The sequence below is a fragment of the Corapipo altera genome, unplaced genomic scaffold, assembly GCF_003945725.1.
Source record: "Corapipo altera isolate COAL_440 unplaced genomic scaffold, ASM394572v1 60972, whole genome shotgun sequence".
Classification (NCBI taxonomy): Eukaryota; Metazoa; Chordata; class Aves; order Passeriformes; family Pipridae; genus Corapipo; species Corapipo altera.
Window position 1 is genome coordinate 492,066 of NW_020885013.1, and position 16,130 is coordinate 508,195.

The window sequence follows — 16,130 nt, forward strand, 5'->3', positions numbered from 1 at the left end:
TAGAAATGAGGTCTAAATATTTTATCTGAGCCAGATCAAGTATCTGAACTACTGTTCTGTACTGAGCAATATGATTATGCACGTACTGCTCCCATCTCCTGTTAGCTTAAGTCTGTGTCTTTTTTGAAATGTCCATCTCATGGTGGACTGAAATGAAAACTAAGTTTTCTATGTCTGACTCCTAAAATGCATCAAATTGTTAATAATCGTTTAGCCTCATATGTGGCCATTATCCTCATTTCTCAAATAGTGGAGGAAAACAGAGCTTCAGAAATATGCTAGATGTCACACAAGATGTGTGTGACATCCTTATGGGGGACTTCAACTTGCCAGATGTTAACTGACAATGCCACACAGCTGGTACAAACAGGTTCAGAAGATTCCTAAAACACCTGGATGACAACTTCATGGTACAGGTATGAAGAAAGTCGACTTAGGAAAGATGCCCTCCTTGGTTTGTTGCCTGTTGCATGAGTCGACACAGGCAGGCAGCCAGAACAACCACAAGACCATGGATGAAATGCAAAGAGTAAATTTATTTCATTACCTTGCTAACCACAGGATCCCAAAGCAACACCCAGGCGGAGACACACAAGTGGGAACACAGGCATCGTTAGGCTCAGGCCATGCTAGTGGGCGGCGAGCCTGCTGTTTGCACCGATTTATCAAGGGCCTGCACACGTGTAGTTTGCCACCATGCTGTGATCTCCCCTGTGTTTTTTATGATCTCTGAGCTTTGATTTTCTCTCTCCCAAAACAGGGAGCTCAAGCATGTCTGTCAGAATGCCTCCAAGTCTCTCCAAACACCTACGTTATCTCTAAAAAGAAATTCTACTTCTCAAAACAGACAGAGGATAAACAGCAATAAGCATAATGTATGGGGTTTCCCACACTGTTATTCTTCAGGCCTTGGCATTCCCAGTTGCAAGGTCACCTGAGCGAATCTACCATCCTCCTTGCCATTCTTCTGCTTTCAACCCTTTCCTCCCAACATTCCACCCCTTCGCTCAAGAGACCACTGCCACTGGGGTCAGAAGTGTAGAACAGGGGAATTTGCAGAGGCACTTAATGGAGCATATAGGAAAAAAGGAATAAACATATAATGCTCTAAGGTAAATGTCCCAGTCCTCCTGTCAGGGAATTAAACCACTCAGGTAGTAAGGCATCACCGATAGGTCGCCTCAGTTGATGTATGAAGTCCTGTTGATGTCAAATGTTCTTCTCAATGCAGCTAATTCAGCAGTCATGTTGAAACAGCACATGCGGTCAAACTCTGAACAGCCAATGTGGTGTTGAGACAGGAGGTAGCTCATCAGCAACGGATCTGGTAAGGTTCCCAGGTGTAGTGAAGTTACTTCCACATTCAGGGCAATGATTTCCTTTGATGCCCAATTTAAACCTTAGGTGAAGTCATACCCCAGGTGCTCTATATCTATGTGGAAAAGAAAAAGGAAAAAAGTTACCACATGCGAGTATTTACATAGCAATCCTGCAGTTGCCTCTATACAGAAGAAAAAATCCAAGACCAAATCAGTTTGCATAGTAAGGGATGAAGAGGAAGCAGGGCCCTCAGAACAGGAGGAAGAGGCAGGGCCAGAGATAATCACCCAATCCCTATCTGTGGGTCAGCTGCAAGATATGCAAAAAGATTTCAGCTGCCAGTTGGGTGAGCCCCTGGTGACCTGGCTGCTCCGATGCTGGGATATCGTGGCCCACGATATAAAACTAGATGGTAGTGAAGCCAAGCAACTGGGATCCCTGTCCTGGGATGTGGGCATTGCCAAGGGGATTGGGAAGAGGACAGAAACTCTCAGCCTCTGGAGGCGACTCCTGTCCAGTGTGAGGGAAAGGTATTCTCTCATGGATGATCTAGTAGTACTCCCAAGCAGGTGGAACACCATGGAGAAAGGTATACGGTACCTGAGAGAATTAGCTGTGCTGGAGGTAATCTATAGGGGTTCAAATAACGAGCAATCCCCTGTAGATCCAGATGAGGTCCAGTGTACACAATCCATGTGGCAGAAGTTTGTACGGAGCGTGTCATTGTCATATGCCAACTCATTGGCATTGGTGCCAACGAAAGAAGGAGAACAGTGCTGTGGAAAGACTGTCTAAGAAAGCAGACAGACTCAAAAGATTCAAGCAAGTTAGAGAGGAAATGTCCCATGCCCCCGCCAGTATGGGCCAGAGTCTCTGCTATTAGGACCAAGTGCCCCCCTGCTTGAGAAAGAGGGTACACACCACAAGGTAACCTGTGGTTTTACCTGCATGACCTTGGAAAAGACATGAGGAAGTGGAATGGAAAACCCATCTCTGCCCTAGCAGCATGGGTACGTGAGTTGAAAAGAACAATCATTGCAGGAAATTCTTCAAGGATAAATGACGCTAAAGTTTCCAGTGCACAAGTCCTCAGAGAGAATGGAAGATGTTGCTTCTGATCCTCTTGAAGGGACCTCCATATTTACAAGAAGTGAGCAACGAGTACAATGACCAGGACTAAAGGGACCCTGCCTCCAACCAGGTGGAGGAAAGGGACAATCATATCTATTGGACTGTGTGGATCCGATGGCCTGGCACATCAGACTCACAAGAGGCTTTCACTGACACCGGCACACAACGTACCCTGATGCCATCAAGAATATGTAGGGGCAGAATCCATCTCTATTTCCGGGGTGACAGAGGGATCCCAACAGCTGACTGTACTGGAAGCTGAAGTGGGCCTGTCCAGGAATGAATGGCAAAAACACCCCATTGTGACTGGCCCAGAGGCCCTGTGCATCCTTGGCATAAATTACCTCAGGAGAGGGTATTTCAAGGACCCAAAAGGGCATCGCTGGGCTTTTGGAATAGCTGCTGTGGAGACAGAGGAAATTAGACAGCTGAATACCCTGCTGTGGGACTCCTGAGGGTTGAAGAACAACAGGTACTGATTGCTACCACAACACTGCACTGTCGATGATACCGCACCAACCAGGACTCCAAGATTCCCATCCATGAGATGATTCGTGAACTGGAGAGCCAGGGAGTGGTCAGCAAGGCTCGTTCACCCTTTAATAGTCCTATATGGCCAGTGCGTAAGTCCAACAGAGAGTGGAGACTGGTAGTAGACTATTGTAGCCTGAATCAAGTCATACCACCAATGAGTGCTGATGTGCCGGACATGCTGGAACTTCAGTACAAACTGGAGTCCAAGGCAGTAAAGTGGTGCCACCATCGACACTACTAATGCTTTTTTCTCCATTTCTTTAGCAGCAGAGTGTAGGCCACAGTTTGCTTTCACCTGGAGAGGGGTCCAGTAGACCTGGAACTGACTGCCCCAGGGCTGGAAACACAGCCCCACTATTTGCCATGGACTTATCCAGACTGCACTGGAAAAGGGTAAAGCTCACAAACACTTGCAATACACTGATGACATCATCATGTGGGACAACACAGCAGAGGAAGTTTTTGAGAAATGGAAGAAGATAATCCAAATCCTCCTGAAGGCTGGTTTTACCATAAAGCAAAGTAAGGTCAAGGGACCTGCCCAGGAAATTCAGGTTTTAGGAGTAAATTGGCAAGATGGATGTCATCAGGTTCCAATGGATGTGGTCAACAAAATAGCAACTATGTCCCCACCGACCAGCATGAAGGAAATACAGGCCTTCCTAGGCACTGTGGGTTTTTGGAGGATGCATATTTCAGATTAGTCATATTGTAAACCCTCTCTATCATGTGTAAGGGTAAACATCCTTTTTACTGGAAGAATTCACTTCAAGGAGACAGGTGTTGCTTAGGAAGCCTTCCGTGCCTGGAAAGTGCCTTTCTCAAAGGAGTTAGATGATTATTTTCCTTTCCCTTCTGCACTCCAGAGAAAGTTGAAAAGCTCTCTTTCTCTGGTATGCAGAGAGATAAGCAGATGCCTCAGGCCTCTGAAGTCAGTGGGGAGAGCTGGGGGGGAACAGCGATAATAAAGCCCTAAGAGGGAACAGGAGGCTTGTCTTTCTCAGGCCCAGTGCTGCTTTGCAACCTGGTGTGGTTTTTCCTTTGTGAGTTTTTAGCGTTATTGTCTTCAGAATAAACCTTTCTGGATTCTTTCCACTACCTTGGCATTTTGGGGGGTTACCTGTGCGGATCTTACTTCACATTCTGGCGTAGCTTGGCAGTCCCCCAGAATAACTATGCAGTGGTTGAGGAGTAGATCAAGGACTGCGGAGGCTGTGTCGGTGACTCCCCATGTTGTCACATAGCCTGTCGATGATTGTTGGGCCCCTGTGGCTGCCTTTTTCTCAACAATGACTCCTCTGGAAACCTGGCTCAAAGTGAGGTCTGTGACAGAAACTGACCAGCAAACTATCAAAGCAGTTCTGCATACACTGCCATAGGTCTCAGCGTGTAACTCTGCTCGCATGCTAGCAGGCAGGGTGGGCTGGTTTCTGTTGACTGGACTTAGAGTTCTTGACCAGAAGATTGTGGCTTTGCGGGGCCAACTGGCAGCCCTGGAAGAGCAGATTGGTGATCTGAAATGTGCACGAAGCTTAGAGCAGGCTGTGTTGGTTGCTCACAAACGACATGACCGTGAACTGCAACGAGTCATGGAGTGCTTGGTGTCCTGCCTCTCTGGCGTGCGGCCGATGGAACAGGGTGCAGGTACTCTTTCCACTTCTTCAGTTTTTATCCCTGTCCCAGATTTCTTTGGAAGTCCTGGGAAGTGTGATGGATATTGTTTGACAAAGTCTTTGGTCTCTGAAGTCGAATGTGAGCCCAGGCCAGTACATGCTGGCCTGGTGCGGGCCCTGCCCTGGCTGCGGTGTGTTTTGCCTGGCGGGGAGGTTTAGTTTGCTAGGTCATATTCCCCAAGGACACTGAAACAGTTCTTAGATGCTTGTTGGTGGGGGCCTGGGGACTGCGTGCTGGCTGGGTTTTGGCGAGCAAGTCATGGAGCTGCTGCGTTTAAAAAGTTTTGCTACTTGCAGCGGCCTGCAGGAGAGGCATAGCCCCCCCTTGCCTCCCCCCCTCCTTCCCCCGCAGCTGCTTGGAACTGCATCTCCTGGCAGAGGCCGGAGTGAGGGGGCCGGCTCCACCCTGCAGCTGAGGCCCCATGCCATGGGGGGAGGGGGGGTGGCTCTGCGGTTTTGTCTGTATTCATGGTCTGTATCACCCCCCTTGTGGTCTAGTGGTTAGGATGCAGCACTCTCACCGCTGCGGCCCGGGTTCAATTCCCGGTCAGGGAAACTCCCCTGGGCAGATGGAGCTTGTCAGCCCTGTAAGACCATCCATCTAAGAGAAGGTCACTCTAAACAAACCTACATCCTGAGGACCTCACTGCCACTGTCCAAGCTTACTCGGCCCCGGCAGATGAACCTTAGGATTAAAGGGTGGGCTCAGTTCAGCGCACACTGTGTCTCACCTAAAAAATCCACTGCACAGGCTCGAAGGGTGAAGACCTTTTCCAAATCTTTGCTCGCATAGAGTGGCCATACATCCATCACCCCCCTTGAAGATTTTGTTTCAAGTGCTAATGCAATGAAGATGGTTATCTTAGGGTTTCTCGAGGGGGGAGTGAAGAGCAGCCCTTGACTGGTAGATAACTATACCTTGGTCGTTTCTACTGATTCTGTTAAGCCTGCTTGAAACTCATACAGTGTTTGGAGAGCAGCTGTTACTTATGACCATGTGGGCAGAGTCCACCATTAGCTCCCAGATATGATATCAGATGTGTTTACCCCACCGAGAGACAGGAAGGGGGTATTTGATTCAGGGAGGATGCAGGGCCCTACTAAATTGTACATCTTTCTGGGGTACTGGTGAACCTTTGTTCCACCCCTGGCAGCCTTACTGAGTTACCTGCAAGAATCGACCAGGACGAGAACTGTTTGGCTGTGGACCGAACAGCAACAAAAAGCCTTGAGCACATGTAAGAAGGCCTTAATTAAGTATGCCCGATTGTACTTAATTGTATTTGAAGAGATTACATAAACCTTGGAGGATGTTAAAAGGGGGTCAGTAGGTTTGCTGCCTGGCAGGTACCTGCATTGACCCCTCTTCCCCTGTCAAGAGGGTGACGACACATGTTCATGAACTATGGGTACTTGTGCTGCATTCTCTGCTAATGTCAGCTTCTCGAGTTCCTGTGTTTCAGGTGTTTTTTACAACCCCCAAGGCCTTCTCCTAAAGGAAAGCACTGAACCCGTGTTTTTGAATTTTGGGCTCGCACTTCGATTGACATCCTACTTGGCTAGTCATTTGTGCCTCGTTGGTCTGGGTGGGCAGTTACCCCATCCTGAGTTATCAGATTTGGATGTATCCTTGTAGGATTACCGTGTGTATACTTGAGTGTAATATTTCCTCTAGGTTATTTCTGCTTTCCACATAGTAGATACAGAGCACCTGTGATGCGTTTACAGGTGAGAACTTTCCCAGTCCAGTTGCTGCTATGCTGCCTTATGTCTCAATGCTGCACATGCTGTTTGAGCCTGATGGCCTGTGCTGTTTATACATAACTGCCAACCCAGATGCATTGAGAGAGGCCTTGACAACAGCAAGACTTCAAAGTGACGACTGTGGCACCTTGTTGGTGATGCCTGGCTGGCTGAATGGTTTAATCTCACAACAGAAGGATTGGGACATTTACCTCATAGCGTTACGTGTTTATCCCTTTCATGTATGCTGTGCCATGTGCCTTTGCACACTGTCACGTCCTGTATTTCTGTTCATGAGCGAGGGGGGTGGATCAAGTCAGGTTGCAGAGCCTTCCAGCTGGCTTTAGATATCACTGAACAAGAGAAATGGCCAGTGCTCTACCTCTACACTGACTCATGGATGGTAGTAAATGCTCTGTGGGGGTGGCTGGACCGATGGAAAAAGACCAATTGGCAGTGCAGAGGGAAACTCCATCTGGGCTGCTGAATTGTGGCAAGACATCGCTGTCTGGGTAGAGAAGTTGGCTGTAAAAGTATGTCATAGATGCACATGTACCCAAGAGTTGGGCTACGGAAGACAATTGGAACAGTGGACAGGTGGATAAAGCTGCCAAGATTCAAGTGTCTCAGGTGGATCTGGACTGGCAACATAAGGGTGAATTATTTCTGGCACAGTTGGGCCCATGATGCCTCAGGTCATCAGCAAAGAGATGCAACATACAGATGGGCTCATGATCGAGGGGTGGATTTAACCATGGACACTATCTCCCAGGTTATCCAGAACTGTGAAACATGCACTGCTATCAAGCAGACCAAGCAGGTAAAGCCTCTGTGGTATGGGGGGCAATGGTCGAAATATAAATATGGGGAGGTCTGGCAGATCGATTACATCGCACTGCCACAGTCCTGCCAACGGAAGCACTATGTGGAAACAACCACTGGATGGCTGGAGACATACCCTGTGCCTCACGCCACTGCCCAGAACACCATCTTGGGCCTTGAAAAGCAAGTCCTGTGGTGACATGGCACCCCAGAAAGAATTGAGTCGGACAATGGGACTCATTTCAAAAATAGCCTGATAAACACCTGGGCCAGAGAGCACAGTATTGAGTGGGTATATCATATTCCCTATCATGCACCAGCCTCTGGGGAAGTTGAATGGTAAAATGGACTGTTAAAAACCATGTTGAAAGCAATGAGTGGTGGGACCTTCAAATATTGGGAGCAACATTTAGCGAAGGCCACCTGGTTAGTTAACACTAGGGGCTCTACCAATCAAGCTGGCCCTGCCCAATCAAAACCTCCATGTACTGTAGAAGGTGATAAAGTCCCCGTGGTGAATATGAGGAATATGTTAGGGAAGACAGTTTGGATTAGTCCTGCCTCAAGCAAAGGCAAACCCATCTGTTTTTGCTCAAGGACCTGGATACACTTGGTGGGTAATGCAGAGGAACAGGGAAACACAATGTGTACCTCAAGGGGATTTGATTTTTGGGTGAGAACAGTCTGTAATGTTGAATTGTATAATACTGGTTGCTGAATGACACTGCCACTGTATGTCATAACTACCATGGTCAATGAGGATGGACTGCTCCACATACACTAGTCGTGAGCTCCTGATGCAACTTGCAACCAGTTGACAGCACACCAGCCTATGGAAATGATACCTCTGTGTGTGTGTATATATATATACACGTACAAAGTTGGAAGGTGTAGGATCTGGGGATCTGGGCTTGAACCCCCTCAGAAGTTGTTGGGACAAAAGCATGTCTCCTCTTGGCATTGCGATTGCCCATGCTACATTGGATGTTCAAAGGAAACATCCCCATAACATATCACACAACCAGTGCTACATGAAGTAAGTGGGTAGCATTAACTACACAACGAGCCCAAATGGGAAAACACAATTTCCCAGGAATACTGGAAGAGATTATGGACCGGACAGAAGGCAGAGATTTTGGAGCATTGCCTGAGAAGGTGACTCATGCCCAAGAAGCATGACCATGTAACAAATTACCAGAAAATGAAAGAATGCTCTGTTTACTGATGGATCTTGCCATGTGGTAGGAAACCATCTGAGGTGGAAAGCTGCTGTGTGGAGTCCCACATGACAAGTCATTGAGGCTGCTGAAGGAGAAGGCGAGTCAAGCCAGTTTGCCAAAGTGAAAGCCATCCAACTAGCCCTAAAGATTGCCGAATGAGAAAAGTGGCCTGTGCTATAACTCTATACTGACTCCTGGATGGTGGCTAATGCCCTGTAGGGGTGGCTACAGCAATGGAAGAAGTCCAATTGGCAGTGGTAAACCCATCTGGGCTGCTGCAGAGGATCTGCTAACCACCCTGGTCCTGCCCAAACAAAACCCCTACATACTGTGGGAGGAGATAAGGTCCCCATACTACACATGGGGAAGTGGCTGGGAAAGGCAGTGTGGATTTCTCCTCCCATGGGAAAAGGCAAACCCATTCTTGGGATTGTCTTTGCTCAAGGACCAGAGTGCATTTGGTGGGTAATGAGGGAAGATGGGGAGACCGGGTGTGTGCCTCAAGGAGATTTAATCTTGGGGGAAAGATAATCTGTGTTCTAAGTTGTATATTGCAGGAAGTAAAGTAGACCAATGAAGAACAAATTTTGCGAGGAACAAGGAGAGTGTGACAATGACCTGAGCCAGACTGGTGTCGGTGTCCAATGATAGACTGTGTTGCTTCTCCTGCCCTGAGTACCCATCCTGATGGAATGGAGCCCAGGATCTGGGGAGGTGGAAGAAGGCCATAAAATGGGATCTGTGAAAGCATGGGAGATAGTCAGATATGGGATCTGAGTATGATGCAAACGGTATGGAATAAGGGGTGGAGATTGTATTGGGTCTGGCTGAGAGGGAGTTCATTTCCCCATAGCAACTCTCACAGTGCTGTGCTTTGCATTGGGAGCTAGAAAGGTGTGATAACACACCAGTGTTTTGGTTACTGCTGAGCACAGCATCAGCACTGTAACATTCCTCCCCCAATCGAGGGCAAGATCCTGGGAGGGGACACAAGTAGGCCAGCTGACCCAAACTACCAGAGGGATATTCCATACCATGTGACATCAGCTCAGATAATAAAGCTAAGAAAAGGAGGAGGAAGAGGGAGTATTCCTTGTTTTCAATGGCTGCCTGCTGAGAAACCACTATGCATGATGAAGCCCTGCTTCCCGGGATGTGGCTGGACATTGCTCGCTAATGGGAAGTAGACAATAAACCTTGTTATTTTCCGCTTTGCTTGTGCGTGCGCAAGCTTCCACTTTTGCTTTAGTAAACTGCCTTATCTCAATCTACGAGTCATTTTCCATCGTATTCTCTGTCCCCTGTCCGGCAGGGAAGGGGAGTGATAGAATGGCTTGGTGGGCAGCTGGTATCCAACCAGGGTCAACCCACTGCAGTGGCATACAAAACTGAATCTACTGATGAGCTAAATAGAAATCCTCAGTCATTCTTAGCATAGAATAACTAAGGAGAAAATTTTCTACCTAATGTTCTAAGAGTGGGAAGAAAGGAATTCTACATAGACTGGGGTACTGCTTCTACTCTTTCATAATCACTCTTTTAGTAAACACAGTATCACTTCTTTTACAGTAACATTAATTCAATAAACATTTAGTTTTGGGGTAACAGTAGTAATAATTGTACCAAACATCTCTTCATCTCTTTTAATTCTTTGCAGTTTGCCAGCTCCATTGGGAATTCCTCAGAGCTGGATACAGTGTTCTGCAGACATTCATCTTTTATGCCAGTGAGGACAAACTAGAGAACAGGGACAATTATGTAGATGAGAAAATAAGTGTGAGTAAAATACTATTTTGATGGAGATCTGAACTAAGTGGATTAATTTCAAAATGTCTAGTAGAAAGAATTATTTAGTATTTTCAAAGTTTGTCATAACAGTTTTGGTTATATTTGAGGACCAAAGAATGAGATGATGCAATTTCAGAATTTGGAATAGTAGGAAAGGCAAGGTTAAAGGAGAAAAAATACCATAATGGGACAAGAATGAAGAGAGGAAAAAGGATCTTATTTTTCCCACCAGAGAAGATCATTTACTAGACCTTTGATACAATTTATAGGGAGGACTAAATGCACAGAGAGCAAAATCAATTGAAAAAAAAGAAATGCTTTAACATCCAGAGAAACAAATCAACTGCAAAAATACTGAAGAACCCTAGAGAATAATGACTGTCTAATAAGAACTCAGTGGTTTTTAGAACCATGTCTTCAATAAAGTAACAACTAAGAAATCCAAGTTATACACTGTGGACAGTATTTTCCTTCTCATGTGTAAGGATAATCTGGTACAGTAACAGAAGTACCATGTTGGTGTTTTTTTATACCCTACACAGAGGAGCTGAAGAATGTTGGGTGCCTTCATTAGATGCAGGCCCCATCTCTACTGGGACTTCTGGCACAAACATTTCTAGATAGTTCCTTTGAGACTAGAAGGCAAGTACAAAGGCAAGTGTTAGATTCTGCACCTGAAACAGGGGAATCCTGGATACACGTATAGACTAGGGAACAAGACACTGGAGAACTGCCCTGTGGAAAGGGATCTGGGGGTTCTGATTGATGGCAAGTTGAATATGAGTCACCAGTGTGCCCTGGCAGCCAAAAGGGCCAACCATGTCCTGGGGTGCATCAGGCACAGCATTGCCAGCTGGTCAAGGGAGGTGACTGTCCTGCTCTACTCTGCACTGGGGCGGCCCCACTTCAAGTACTGTGTGCAGTTTTGGGCACCACAATATAAGAAAGATATTAAGCTATTAGAGAGCATCCAAAGGAGGGCAATGAAGATGGTGAAGGGCCTAGAGGGGAAGCCTTATGAGGAGCTGCTGAGGTCACTTGTTCTGTTCAGCCTAGAGGAGACTGAGGGGAGACCTTGTAGTGGTCTACATCTTCCTCATGAGAGGAAGCCAAGGGGCAGATACCAATCTCTGCTCTCTGGTGACCAGTGACAGGACCCAAGGGAACAGCGTGAAGCTGTGTCAGGCAAGATTTGGGTTGGATATTACGAAAAGGTTCTTTACCCAGAGGGTGGTTGGGCACTGAAACAGGCTCCCCAGGGAAGTGGTCACAGTACCAAGGTTGCCAGAGTTTAAAAAGTGTTTGGACAACAGTCTCAGGCACATATCCAACTCAGGATATTCTCTGATTCTATGAATTATAAGAACCAAGTGAGACATAAAATCATAGAATATGCTGAATTGGAAGGGACTCATCAGGATCATCGAGTCCAACTCCTGGCCCCATGCACGATTCCCCAAGAATCACACCATGTGCCTGAGAGCACTTGTATATAGATCAGCCACCCTGCATGTTATCCTGACCTTTAAAAGAAAAATCCCTATATTGTTCAAAACTATACAGAGCAAATATACAGAAAAAGGAAACCTTTTTTTATTCTATGACACTGTGTTAATACAATAAATAGACAAAGCTTCTGAACTACTCAAACATGCAACAGAGGAACAGAAGTGCATTTGTAGAGAACTATGACATTCACCAGGATGGCAGAGCATTGTTAGTAATTTACAAAATATACAAACATCCCCAAGATAAATAAAACCAACTCCTAAATTACAGATCAATGACTACAGACATTCCAGTGTTTAAACTTTGTACTCAGTTTTCCACAATACTACAAAATGACAACTTAAGTGGGCACCATATTCTGATTAATTAATAAGAGGTTGTAAAATCTAGTTTTGTTAGGTACAAAATATTCTAATAAATATCAGCCTTCTGTTGTCAAAGCTAAACTCAAACTTCTCTCTCACTTTTGGGCTGCAAAGCATCAGAGATTTCTGGTTTAAATAATTCATGTGTAACTGAACCTTGAATTTCACTTAGGAGGTTAAAATCTGTACATTCAACCCATGACATTACAAATCAACAATATCTATATATAGAACATTAAATATGTTTTCCCAAAGAACAGTTAAACATTTGTGTGTGTGGGGGGAATCTACCTGTCAAATTCAGGTTTTATTCCTAATGTTTCTTCCATAATATATTCTGGTAACGTATGTTATTATGCAATCTTTAAATTGCAAGGATGATGTCCCTAGGATTCATAGCCAAGAGATATCCAAGAGAATTGCTTAAATTTAAAAGTAATCCATAGTAGAGTTCCTAGATACAACCTTCAAGTTAATTTAAAAAGATTATGAAAAGAACAATTTTGATATACAGCTGTTAGAGGTGTGATGCCTGATCTTGAGAAAATTGTGGCTTCTGTCTGGAAAGTATTTAGAATCATAGAATCATAGAATAGATTGGGTTGGAAAAGACCTCCAAGATCATCAAGTCCAACCCCTGATCCAACTCCAATTACTATATCATGGCACTAAGGGCCACGTCCAATCTCTTTTTAAAAACCTCTAGGGATAGTGAATCCACCACCTCTCTGGGTAGGCCGTTCCAATGCCTGATAACCCTCTCTGTAAAGAATTTCTTCCTAACATCTAACCTAAACCTCCCCTGGCAGAGCTTGAGCCCATGTCCCCTTGTCCTATTGTTGGTTGCCTGGGAGAAGAGACCAACCCCCACCTGGCTATAACCTCCCTTCAGGTAGTTGAAGAGAGTGATGAGGTCACCTCTAAGCCTTCTCTTCTCCAGACTGAACAACCCCAGCTCCCTCAGCCTCTCCTCATAGGACTTGTGCTCCAGTCCCTTCACCAGCCTCGTTGCTCTTCTCTGGACCCGCTCCAGCACCTCAATATCCTTCCTGAACTGAGGGGCCCAGAGCTGAACACAATACTCAAGGTGTGGCCTCACCAATGCAGAGTACAGGGGAAGGATCACTTCCCTGCTCCTGCTGGCCACACTGTTCTTGATGCAGACCAGGATGCCATTGGCCTTCTTGGCCACCTGGGCACACTGCTGGCTCATGTTCAGCCTCCTGTCGATCAGCACCCCCAGGTCCCTTTCCGCCTGGCTGCTCTCCAGCCACTCTGTGCCCATTTAATAACATTCCACACAAATTTAAGTTCAATGATAGCATGTCCACTAGTATAGAATTTTAGAGACCCTATTACATAGAATATTTAAATTACTTTTAACTTCATGATGAAGAGAATATTTAGAAGCAAGTATATTCATTAATATGAACTTCAGCATAGGTGAAACTACTACATTTATCCAAATTCAAGATGGATTTAAAGAAACTGGTAAAAGAAAGGATACTAATAGGGACTTCATGGTAACAGTACAGTCCTGACTGGGGGATTAAGCTAAAGGTTTTCTTTTTTGTAATACTCTTATGCTATTATAAATATACTGCAGTGAAAAAGAATTTATCTATGAAAGTCTGTTCACATTCAGAACATGAATTTTATGCTCAGTCTTACTAAAGGTAACTCACCCTAAGAGCTGAATTCCTTCCAGCTACAGTGTGTACTTATACAGGTTGTGGGATGTGGTCCCTTCCTGTTTTAATTACCTAAAACAGAGTTAAAAAAAAAAGCCCAACTATTGTGCATAAGACTCATGAGGCAATCCAAGAATATCAAATAGCCTTCAAAGGAGAGAAATGTTGCTTTATAATAAGACATGATTCAATTCTAGAATATTTTGATAGTATGCACCATTATGGACTGTTCAGTTCCACAGCACCAATTAAACCTCTTAGGACTCCAGTTCAATGAGCTAAAATTAACTTTGTGAAAGATGAAGATTTCTCACTTTTCAAACTCAAAATAGTTTAAAAGCTTTCCCCCCCCAGCTTAAATCAAATCACATAAATGGTTGAGTTATGTTAAAATGAATGCATGTATCTGTTAAGTGCCATTGCTTAAAAAGTTTTATTTTAGAAAATTAAATACTGTATATTTAGATTTTTGGACAAGCAGTAAACATTGTGACTGATAAGGCTAGAGATTTAGTACCACTGTTAAACACAAATCTACACATCCCAAACACAACAAAAATACCACTGCTTGTAAGAGAGAAGGGTGGCACAAAACTAGGGTTCTAAAGGTCAATATTTTTTTCTTTTCCAACAAAATGACTACCTCAAGACATGAATACTGAAATTAAAACTAGTAAATATATAATCATTTAGCTCTGTGATTGAAACCATCAGTTAACTTCCTTAAACTATAGACTGCAGTACACACTCTATTAAAGACAACATTTCTGCACCATAGCAACTTCTCACAGATAGAGAATACTCCATGAAAATAGATACAAACAAACACTATAATGCAGCACAGGCAAATTTTGGACCAAAACACTATTTAAACAAGATCAGATAACAGTATTCATGCAAACTTACATGTTTATATCAAAAGACTTATCCTAAAAATAAAACCAACATAATTTATATCTATCGTACTTGTATTTGTCCTCCAGCAGATGCTGAAATTGCAAAAGCAGTAGCCAAACCTAAACTTCTACATCTCTCAGTCTCCCCCACTTATAGCAGAAATAGGGAAAACAGTTCTTACAAAGAAAAAAAAAATGGATCCAAAGTCCTTTCCTGAAGTTAAAAAGAAATACCAGAGTGAACCACTAAAACCCCCTCCAAATTCTTAATATATTTATTTGATCATTATATACCACAATTCATTCTCAGGCCAATTGTTGAAATTATTTATCTTCCCTAAATAAGGAAAGTTTTATATTCCAAAATGCAACATTTTAAAGAAGCACAGAGAATGGTTATCTTTTTAAAAGAAATAAATTTATTATAAAATAAACCAAACATTTCCCATTTTACCTATGCACTGCTGCAGAAGAAACAAACATGCTGTGTGCATTTTGATATATGTTTTTAGAGAATATAATAAGTGACTGGAAAATAAAGTACAATGGAAGAGAACCGTCATTACTTTTTATATTTCTCTACATTCAGTTACCCTTGAACACATTCTGAGCTCCACTGGTTGCTGCTGTTGATGCGACGTTGGCTGCAGCAGTTTGTACAGTTTTGTTGGACATCACTCCTGTTGCAAACTCCTGCTGTGCTTTCTCAAAACTAGCACCAGTTGTGCGGTAGAGACCATGTACCTAGGGAGGTGGAAAAGCAGTGAAAAAAGTGTGCTGAGCCTTCCATTTCTTGGTAGAGTAATAGCAAAGTCTCAAACACAAAGTAGAGCTGTGTGGTGGAAAAATATGATTTGCTCATATGTTTGGAAGGATCTGAAAATGAGTAAACAGATTTTTTTTCCCCCCACAAACTCTACAACTTCCGACTGCCCTGCTGTCCATGCAGTTTGACTGTAGGGATGCCTGTAACTTTTTGCAAGTTTATGTGTGTGCTATCTACTATCTGAAACAACACATTTAAATACACAAATAGGTTGAATCCTTAGCATAAGGCGTGATAAGTGTGCATGTTTAAAGCAACAGTAGGAAATAAAAAAAAAAAAGTATTTTTGAATTTACAGTGTAACATTCTGTTGAACTTTTTTGTACATTAAATTTTTAGAAACATCTTAATTGCACTGATTGACATAGTTGCAAGAACCTATTAAGCTAAGCTATGACTGAAAATTTGTCCTGGTTTCAGCTGGGATAGAGTTAATTTTCTTCTCAGTAGCTGGTACAGTGCTGTGTTTTAGATTTAGTAAAGAATAATGTTGAGAACACACTAATGTTTTGGTTGTTGATGAGCAGTGCTTACCCTGAGTCAAGGACTTTTCAGTTTCCCATGCTCTGCAAGTGAGGAGGTGCACAAAAAGCTGTGAGAGCATAGCCAGGA

The 16,130-nt window shown here is 44.1% G+C and overlaps 1 protein-coding gene across 3 annotated transcripts in view; it reads right to left on the reverse strand.

Annotated features, from left to right (window-relative positions):
- Positions 1 to 14,953: 14,953 nt before the first annotated feature.
- LOC113958937 (secretory carrier-associated membrane protein 1-like) overlaps positions 14,954 to 16,130 on the reverse strand; it is a 78,101-nt gene continuing 76,924 nt past the window's right edge. For 2 of the 3 annotated variants that reach the window (XM_027667578.1, XM_027667577.1), the window contains one exon: positions 15,278 to 15,436. In XM_027667578.1, coding sequence (XP_027523379.1) covers positions 15,278 to 15,436 — 159 coding nt within the window. Of the gene's footprint in view, positions 15,437 to 16,130 lie in introns of all 3 variants that reach the window. The other variant, XM_027667576.1, reaches the window with a different exon arrangement.